Source organism: Merops nubicus, unplaced genomic scaffold, assembly GCF_000691845.1.
Source record: "Merops nubicus isolate BGI_N331 unplaced genomic scaffold, ASM69184v1 scaffold49000, whole genome shotgun sequence".
Lineage (NCBI taxonomy): Eukaryota > Metazoa > Chordata > Aves > Coraciiformes > Meropidae > Merops > Merops nubicus.
Window position 1 is genome coordinate 941 of NW_008584463.1, and position 9102 is coordinate 10042.

General features: G+C 39.4%; 1 protein-coding gene across 1 annotated transcript; it reads left to right on the forward strand.

Annotated features, from left to right (window-relative positions):
- Positions 1–636: 636 nt before the first annotated feature.
- On the forward strand, positions 637–7697 carry LOC103776705 (glycosyltransferase 8 domain-containing protein 2-like). The gene is made up of 5 exons (XM_008944230.1): positions 637–906; positions 2858–2902; positions 4588–4683; positions 5878–6046; positions 7505–7697. The coding sequence occupies exons 2-5, from the start codon at positions 2884–2886 to the stop codon at positions 7632–7634; spliced, it is 414 nt and encodes a 137-aa protein (XP_008942478.1). The 5' UTR covers positions 637–906; positions 2858–2883; the 3' UTR covers positions 7635–7697.
- The last annotated feature ends 1405 nt before the right edge of the window (positions 7698–9102 follow it).

Genomic DNA, 9102 nt, shown 5'->3' on the forward strand with positions numbered 1-9102 from the left:
ATTATTATTATTCCCTTCAATACTCATGCAAGTCTTGTGACAAAATAGTATTGTATTATATAGGAGGTGGTTCCTAGAAGGGAGTCAGAGACTTTGAATGAAAGAAGCAGTATAGAAATAAAACTGCAAAAGCATTCCAGGAGAGCTTAGGGAGCAGAGTATCAACATGTGCTGGTTATCTTGATCTAAAAGTCTCTCTGAATCAAAACCAAACCTGTAGATTCAGATTGTCTTAACTGCTCAAAGTTTCAGAAATGAGGTGATTTAAGTCAAAATGCATGTTCAGAGTTGAATTTTGACTGGCAGGAATTAATTCTGCAAACAGACACTGGAAAAACTTCAGCTTTCAGTTTGACTTTGGTATGTTGGTTTTTTGGCTCTTGCACACTGGTTATCTGTTCACATTTACTGTAAATAATGACTAGAAACCTAACCTGTATCTATACTGTTGAAGTAACTTCTGGAAGGGTTTGTTTCGTTCTCTTTCCCCCACCCCTTTTAGACTTTTTTTGTCTTATGGGATTTGTTTGCAATCTGTTAGCTGAAGTTCTGAGGGGAGTTTGGCAGATCTGGGGCTGCATCATCGTTCAGCACATCTGGAAGTGGTTTATGGGCTCTCATTCCGCTAGTGCGGCGTCTGGGCTCTGTGCTATTCCTCAGCAGCAGAGAAAGAAAAGAAAACCAGCACAACTCCAAAGTAAACTTTGAAGAGTTTGAAAAAGGAATTGAATGCTAAAACTGTTACTGTGCCCTGTAAGGCCCTTGTGCAGGGGACTTCAAAGGAGGATGATGGTCAAGGAAGCTGTGGTGAGAGAGCTTACAGCTGTGGGCTGTCTAGGATCCGAGTAAATAGCTCTACAGCTCTTCAGGAGAGAGGAGTCCCGAATACTGTGCTGCTTTGAAGAGGTAAAAAGACTAATTAAGCAGGAAATGTCTGAGCAGTAATGTCACTGTTTCTGAGCTTTCCCTCCTGTAGCCCCTTGTTTTGTTACAGGATTTGGCAACTGAGTTAGGCACTGCCAGGTTCCAGGAACAAATGTCTACAGTAAGGAAAAACAGTAAATGTTTGCAGGGTAACAAATGTTCCTCTCTTTCCTTAGAAATCAGTGGGTAATCAATCTGAGTTTTTAAGGCTTAGGCATGCTGTAGTTTGAGAACTCAAACTTGTATGAGATTATGTCTTGAGTTTGGATTTTAAAATTTAAAACATGGTTCAGTTTGTGTGGATTTAATAATTTCTGAAGGTATCATGGGGCTGTGGCTAGCCAACTTTCATCTTAAAGCGATCATCAGTATTGTTTGTGACTATCCTTACAAATATGAATTGATTAAAAGATGGGAGCCAGCTCTATGGAAAAGATTGCTATTAGCTAAAATGGGGTTAGAAAGTTCCTCCAGGAGTGTAGGGGGTCCTGCCTTCTCTCTGCTTATTGAAACAAGCAAACTTCTTAAATGGAGCAGAGGACAACCCTTGTGTGTAATGCATGAGAGAAGAGCTTTCTTAGCAGTGGGTTTTTTTCTGACTGATAAGCTTGATTTCCTCTCTGTAAATTAATGCCACATGAAGAGAGTGGGCTGCTGAAATGTAGATGAGTACTGCAGATGCAAAAGGACTTTCAGAAGTATTCCTCTCTCCACTACAATTTAGTCATCTGTTAGGACCTAAATACATGCAAATTTACAAAGCTTGTAAATAAAGCTATGTCCTATCTTTTTTAAAATGTTTTTGTTGTTATTTTACTTGTTAGTCAAAGTAGTGACTAATTTTGGATGCTGCCTGAACTTGGGCATTAACCAATGAGAAGCAGTAAGTTTTGTGACTTAGGTCTCAAGAATTCTTGCTGTTCCGTCTGCTTAAGGAATTTGCATACATTTCATTTTTATGTGTGCATAGAAACCTTTGTATATCCTTGTCTAGGCTGTAATGTGTCTCTGTATGCATGGAAACAGGGAAAATTGGCTTCTGTCCTACGTACAGCTGCTGTAGCATGAAGGTTAGAGCATATAGTTTCATTTTTTCCCCCACCCTGCACCAACTTCTAATGCTGTTTTGTACTGTGTTTTTGGCGTTGTTTGTTTTGTTTTGTGTTGTTTGTTTGTTTTTCTTCATAAACAGTAGTTTTGGGTGCAGGAATCAAGTTAACGTTCCCATAATTCTGGATTTTAGGGATTATGTTCTATCCTCTCAGGCATAAAGTCGTGGCCACTCTTGGGCTTGGTTTAGAAGTGCAGTTTTAGGGAGGGCTACCTCATTTTCTTCAGCATCACCAATAATATGCTTAAATACAAGCCCCATTGTACAAACTGCCCTCTGTTAGTGCAAGGATAGTGCTTTTAGGAAATATTTTCACTATCACTCTGAAACTTTCTGAGAGTGAAAGACACTGCTGCAGGATAAGATTCCCATGTGTTTGGGAGCATATTCTACCATGAGATTAGTATTTGTGAGTGTGATTATTGTTTAGGTGACATCAGAGATAAATGTAAATGTATTTACAAATTGCTTCAGTTGCTGTTTCCATGCTTCTTTGCACCTTTTGCTTTCTAATGTGCTAAACAATTTTAGTTATTACTGCTGCAGGTGATTGGATGATACTTATTAAAATGCTGTTCTTTTCGCCCTCTTAGTAGCTTAAATCACAATATGTCATGATTCTGTCCCAGAATTTTAGATATTTATTGTAAAAAAGTTGTTTACAAAGGTAGAGTTCAGTTTTATGATGAACAGGTCAACAGTAAAATTTGATGATGCAAAACCCTGTCCCTGAAATATCTAATTAGTATTCACTGCTGATACTAATGACTTTCCTAGCTCTCTTTTAAAAAAAAAAAAAAATAATATTTTATTTCACCACAGGTCACAGTTCTCATCCAGCAAGACACATGGCTCTTTTAAAGAAAAGTAAGAGAGATTAAAAACATTTGAAATATGTATTTTTTTTAAAAAAGAGGACGGATATGTCAAATGCAATTTCTTATGCAACTGTTCTCACAGTTGCATGCAAATTTATAGTTCTAGTTTTGCTAAATTATGCTTAACTTTAAGTATACAAATTAGCCTTTTCCTGCTAACTAAGTTATGTACGTATGGCCATAAATCCCATTAATTTAAAATTAGTCACTGCTGTACTAGATGAGACTGGGGGAGTCTGGAATTTCCCACTAAGAGTGCAGGGAGCTGCTGGTTTCATGTGGGTTGTGGCTAGAGCACCAAACCTGTCTTTTTTACAGAACTCTGCACATGAATGGTGTTCATACTTGAAACTGAGTTGTGGCCCCAGGAAATCTGGCATTCTCATCACCTATCAGGGTCAGTGACTGAAAATGGGCTGGTCTGTGCCTTCAGTTATGCCCCCAAAATTTATCTGAAGTCAGTGGGCTTTTTCCTCAGGTGGTTTTAATTAGTGCAGGTTTGGTAGTGTATGTTGACCAGTTTCAATTTATTCTCATGCCCAGTTGTGGCCAGTTGGCCCTTTTGATTGAAATAGTTCTGATAGTTTGTTCCCTTTGCTCTTCTGTACACCTTAAATACCTTTTACGGTGGTGCAAAATGTGCCAGGGGAGGTTTTGATTGGATATTAGGAAGAATTTCTTTACTGAAAAAATGGGTAGGCACTGGAACAGGCTGCCCAGGGAGGTGGTGGAGTCACCATCCCTGGAGGTGTTCAAAAAATGAGTAGATGTGGCACCTGGGGACATGGTTTAATAGTCATGGCAGTGTTGGGTGGTGGTTGGACTTGATCTTAGAGGTCTTTTCCAACAAAGCAACAGAGTAGTCTGATCCAAAGGACTCCCATCATCAAAGCCACTGTAGAGGATGGGAATGTGTTCCTTCTCTCCTGTACTTGGGGAGCTGCCCTGATGCCTGCTCGTGGTTGGCTTATGTTGAATAACTTAATCCTGTACAAGGCAGTCTGGTAGGGGCTGCAAAACAGAATGTACAGTAAAGTCTTTGCTGTTGTGTACTTTGTTCTGATTTTACTAGTTAAAGTAACCGTGTCAAAATCTTTATGTATCTTCAGGTATTTTGGAAGATTTCTGGTTTCAGTAGCATACTGCATTTGGGGTTTTTTTTAGTATTTTTGGAGTTTTGTTCAAACATACCTTGAAGATCTGAACATCAGTGAAATAGGAAAAAAAAAATTCTTGTGTGTTTGAAGTTTTGTCAGAGAAGTGTGAGAGAAGGAAAGGGCTAGGTAAAAATTATTAATTAATGAAAACCTGTGATGATAAACAGGTAACAAACTAGCCAGGAAAAGGAAGTTCCAGGCTCCTGGTAAAATCCAGAAATGTGAATTTCCTAGTATAGATAACCAGTATATATTGGGAGCTTAGTGATTTAGTGAGCAAATTATCCATGAAAATCTGGTAATTGGAAATGTATGTAACGGGGGAGAAATACTGTTATGTTTCTAAGATAAAATTTTTAGCTTTATCAAATAACAAGAGCAAGGAGAATTTGATAAACACATCAAATACAGGTTATGACAAATACTGGTTGCAAATTGGATTATTTTTTTTTAAAAAAAAGGTACTCGGGAGTTAGCTGTTGTACTGATTGTTAACAAATTCTCCCTTTTTTTTCAGTTAACCAGATCTTACTGTTGCTTCTTGTCTTAACTGTGTGCGCCATTCTGTATAACAAAGTTCACCAAGTGCCATCTACATTAAAGAGTGAAACAGGTAAATGAATTTTACTTGGTTTCATTTATGTTCTTTTTTTTATATTCCTTACCTCTGCTTGATCAGTGCTTATTACTGAGTCTCGCTTGCCCTGCAGTAGGTGAGCTATTTGTGTTGTTGCGTATGGTCTGGAATGTGGAATTTTTTCTTCTGAATTGCTTGAATTAAACAATAGATTGACAGTAATGACTAAGCATTGTCATTCTGATTTAAATTTTCATCCAGATGTCACTGGTGTAGATGGAAGCTGGGGTATATCCTTATTTGTGCTGAATGGTACTGTAGTTGTTAAGTGATAGTAAACTTTGATGGAACCTGCCCCTTTGGGAATGTTCTTGGCCTACCTACTCATTTCAGAGCATCAAATCTTGTTGTAATTTGCAGCAGAAGTTTTTGCTGGAATTTTTATAGTGACAGAAACCTTCTAGGGTTGATGTGGTTGGGCTGGTGTTAAATGTTTATGCTAATACCTTATTCACTGTTCCTGAGATATACAAACTGTGTCTTGGTGCAAAGCATGTTTTTTTAGTATACTTCTGATGAGGCTGTTATGTTTTGACCAACACAAATATATCTATAGAAGTTCTGTCAATTAAACGGTGCTAGTAGTACAAATCTTCCTTGGCAGCAGCGTGAACTGATGCAGGACAGCAACGTGAACTGATTCAGTGTCGTTTAGATATTTTTTATAATTAGCAACTTCCTGCTGGTACAAAGTTTTACTCTTGCTTTTTAGCCTGCTTCCCAAAGAAGTGAAGCTCATGCAATTGCATCATCTCTTCTGCTTACCTCCTTCCTTTGATAATTTTGAAACCTGCTGTTCCATCTGTACTAAATATAACCGAGAAGTGTAAGTCTCAAAAGTACTCAAACTTCTTCAGATTTCATATGAATAAGCAGCTCATGGAGGCCAGGCTGAATAGTGCCCCTGCTGAGGAAGAAATGCTGAGACCTCTGTTGTGTGTTCAGTTTGGAGGCATCCAACAGTCCAATCAACCTGCATGTAGTTCTGGATTCGTGACAGCTCATGCTGTGTGCATTGCCACATGGGGATGTGTGTAGGATGTGGTAAGGAAACTGGGTGACTGTGATGTGATTCCACTGCTTTGGGGACTACATACTCATTCCTGTGATGCAGATCTGAGGAAAAGATCCTTAATTTTCTATTATAATGCATAGTTTTGTTCATTGTAGTTGATTTGGAGAGTCCAGAGGAAATGGATGAAGAAATTCCAGTCGTGATCTGCGCTGCTGCGGGCAGAATGGGTGCAGCTATAGCAGCTATCAGTAGCATCTACAGCAACACGGAGGCTAACGTTTTGTTCTACCTAGTTGGGCTGAAGACTACCATCCCACATATTCGGTATTTACCAGCCTTATTCTCTTCTGTGCTGTAGTTAGGACCAAGTTGTTGTTCTCCTTAGCGTGGGCATAGACTTTGAAGGACTTTTCAGAGAAATGTTTCTCCCTTTTATATAAGTGGAGCTATTGGTAGCAGTGCCCAGGATTCTCTACGTGTAGGAAAAGGGACTGTTTTATCCTACACCAGGTACAGACTGATGTAAAGGGGTGTGAAATAGCCCAACCACGCCCATACCTGTGCCTCTCTGCCTTTTGCAGGTGGGCTGCAGGAGGGTCTGTAGCAAGGTGAGTATATACATTTTCCCTTGTCACAACCCCACTTTGTGGCACTGCACTTACCTCTCATCTGGTGCTGTGTCTTAAACTTCAGTGTAGAAACACTTGTTAAAGCTAGTTTCAGCTAAAGGGTGTATTAAAGGTTACAAATAGAGTCCCAAAAGAGCTTGTCATGAAAACGTTTGGGTATTAAAATTTGCAACCATTGTCTAGAAGAGGAGAAAGATGTGAATCAAAATTGAAGCCAACTTCTTAGGAGTTCTCACCCCTGGCTGCTGCACTTCTGGAGCCTCTGGGCTTGCAATCTGTGTCCACGTGAGAAGACGTAATCTGTGGGGTTCCACAGTGAGTTCACCCATCCTGTTCATCAGTAACCCAGATATCAGAGTGGAGAATGTTCTTTGTAAATCTGCAGTTGGCATGAAACTGGGAAAGAGACAGCAGTTATGTTGAGGACAAGAGCTGAAAACAAACTAATCATGGTTAATTGGGAAAATGAGCTGTAAAATGTGATAAAATCCAGCAGAGGTAATGACAAGGTGAAATAGGTGGGAATAGCTGATCACATTGGCTCAGGGTGAAGCAGGAGTTCAGTAGCACTCGTTTGGAAAACTACAGAATTATGACTAATAACTGACCACATTGACTAAACAAAAGCTGTGCATCATAGTAGATACATGCTGATAGATACGACCACAAGAGATGTGAGGAAAATTCTGATCCTTCTGAAATTATTAATGCATCAGAAAAAGTTTGTTGTTTAGTTTTAAGTGCCTTTGGGAAGGATTTGGAAGAGTGGTCAGAGTAGAAAATGAGCAATGGTGTAAAGAAATCTGACAAAATAATGAAAAAAAAAAATAGTCTAAAGGAATTGTAGTCAAGAGGTGATGTGGCAGTCATCTTGAAGGATGTAAAACTAAAAGGGAGAAAACTAACCTCTGCTTTAAAAGCACAGTAGATAGGATTAAGAAAAAAGTCTTTAACTATTTTAACTATAGTAAGAAAGCCTAGAAATATAGCATTTCATGTTAGCAATGGTGAAAGATGGGGTATTTGGGCAACATGTGGAGTCTCTGTCTCTGGCAGTGGTGTGGGCTGTTTGCTTTGGTGGGTTTTTTGGGTGTTGTTTTTTGTGTGATTGTGTTCTTGTTGTTTTTCTTTTATGACTTATTTTTTATCACAGAAAATGGATTGAAAATTCTAAACTAAAAGAAATAAAATTTAAGGTGGTGGAATTCAACCCTATGGTACTAAAAGGAAAAATCAGACAAGATGCATCACGTCCTGAGCTACTGCAGCCTGTGAGTAAATGAAAACTGCGTAACAAATTTTTAGGGTTTCTAATGCTTATTACAAGCTTTAAAATGTCATAGATGTCTGTTGCACTGCACAGGGCGGGTGTAAGCTAGAGAAGCCACATCAGGTCCACTAGACCTTTACTCAAGAAGTAAAAGTACAACAAGCTCCTTGCAACTTGTTTGTCTTGCTGGGACCTCCTTATTTGGTGGCATGAACTCGGTAATTTGAATGTGTCATATCTTTAAGAATACATTCATGGTTTATTAGAGGGAAGGTATGATAGTGTTCTCTGTGCACTCATGATGCTGAGTTGGCTGCATTCTGCTCATGTTCAGGGTTAATTCAGAGGCTAATGACAAGACTAAATATTACTGTCTGTCAGTAAAGGCAAATCAGATTTTAGAAATTATTAGCAAAGGGGTAAGGATCAAAGTAGAGAACATTCCACCACAGTACAAATCCATAGTTTTCTCTTATACTAAATACTGTGTCCAATCTTCATCCCCTTATCTGGAAAAGACGTAGCACCACTGGAAAATTCAGCTCTGTGCAGAATGTTTATTCTTGTTGCCCTTTTGAGCCTTTGACATTTCTAATATATGGGAAATATTTCATGCAAGGAATCAGTGGGTTAAAACTGTTCAGCCTGGAAATGTGACTTCTAGTGTGAAAATAGTAGAAGTCTAGATAACTGAGTGGCTTGGAAGGCTGGGTGGGGATGGTTCTCACTCTCTTCCAATGCAAGAACTAGTGGTCACTAGGTTAAATTAGTAGGAGTCACAGTCAGAACAAACACAAACTGTTGCATGTTTTTCATGCAGTGAGTACTGAACCTCTTGAATTCCTTGTTGAAATGTGAATGTAAAAATTTACAGGGATTCAGTGGGGGCTGAGGTTTATATTTAGACAGATTGTATCTGGTCCAGGAAATTCTTTGAGCTGAAAATAGCTGAAAGCTCGGAGAATAGTTGGAGCAGCTTTTCTGTATGCTTGCTCTGTTCTTCTCTTTCATGGAGCATCTGCTTAGGACCACTCTGAAGGCAGGTGCTAGGTAAAATGGTCTGAATCAGTGTGGTTGTTCTTATTTTCTCAGTCCAGTCTGCCTCTGCTGTGTTCTTCATTGCTGTTGTAGAAGTCATTACCTCATGTCTGTGCCACCAGTCAAATAATTCCTGTAGAGTGGAACAATGATGCTATTAAAATTGAGGTGTTTTGCATGATGTATGCTGTAAAAGTGCATTAGGAGGAGCTTTGCCAGCAGGTCTGGGAAGGTGATCCCCTTCTTCACTGGGAAGGCTGCCTTTTGGGTACTGTGTGCAGTTCTGAGCTCCCCTACACAAGAGAGGTACAGACTTAACCGGGGCGAGTCCAACACGTGGCTGCAAAGGTGATAATGGGACTGGAGCTTCTTTTACATGTGGAGAGGCTGGGAGACCTGAGGCTCTTCAGCCTGGGGAAGGCTCAGGAGGATCTTATCAATGT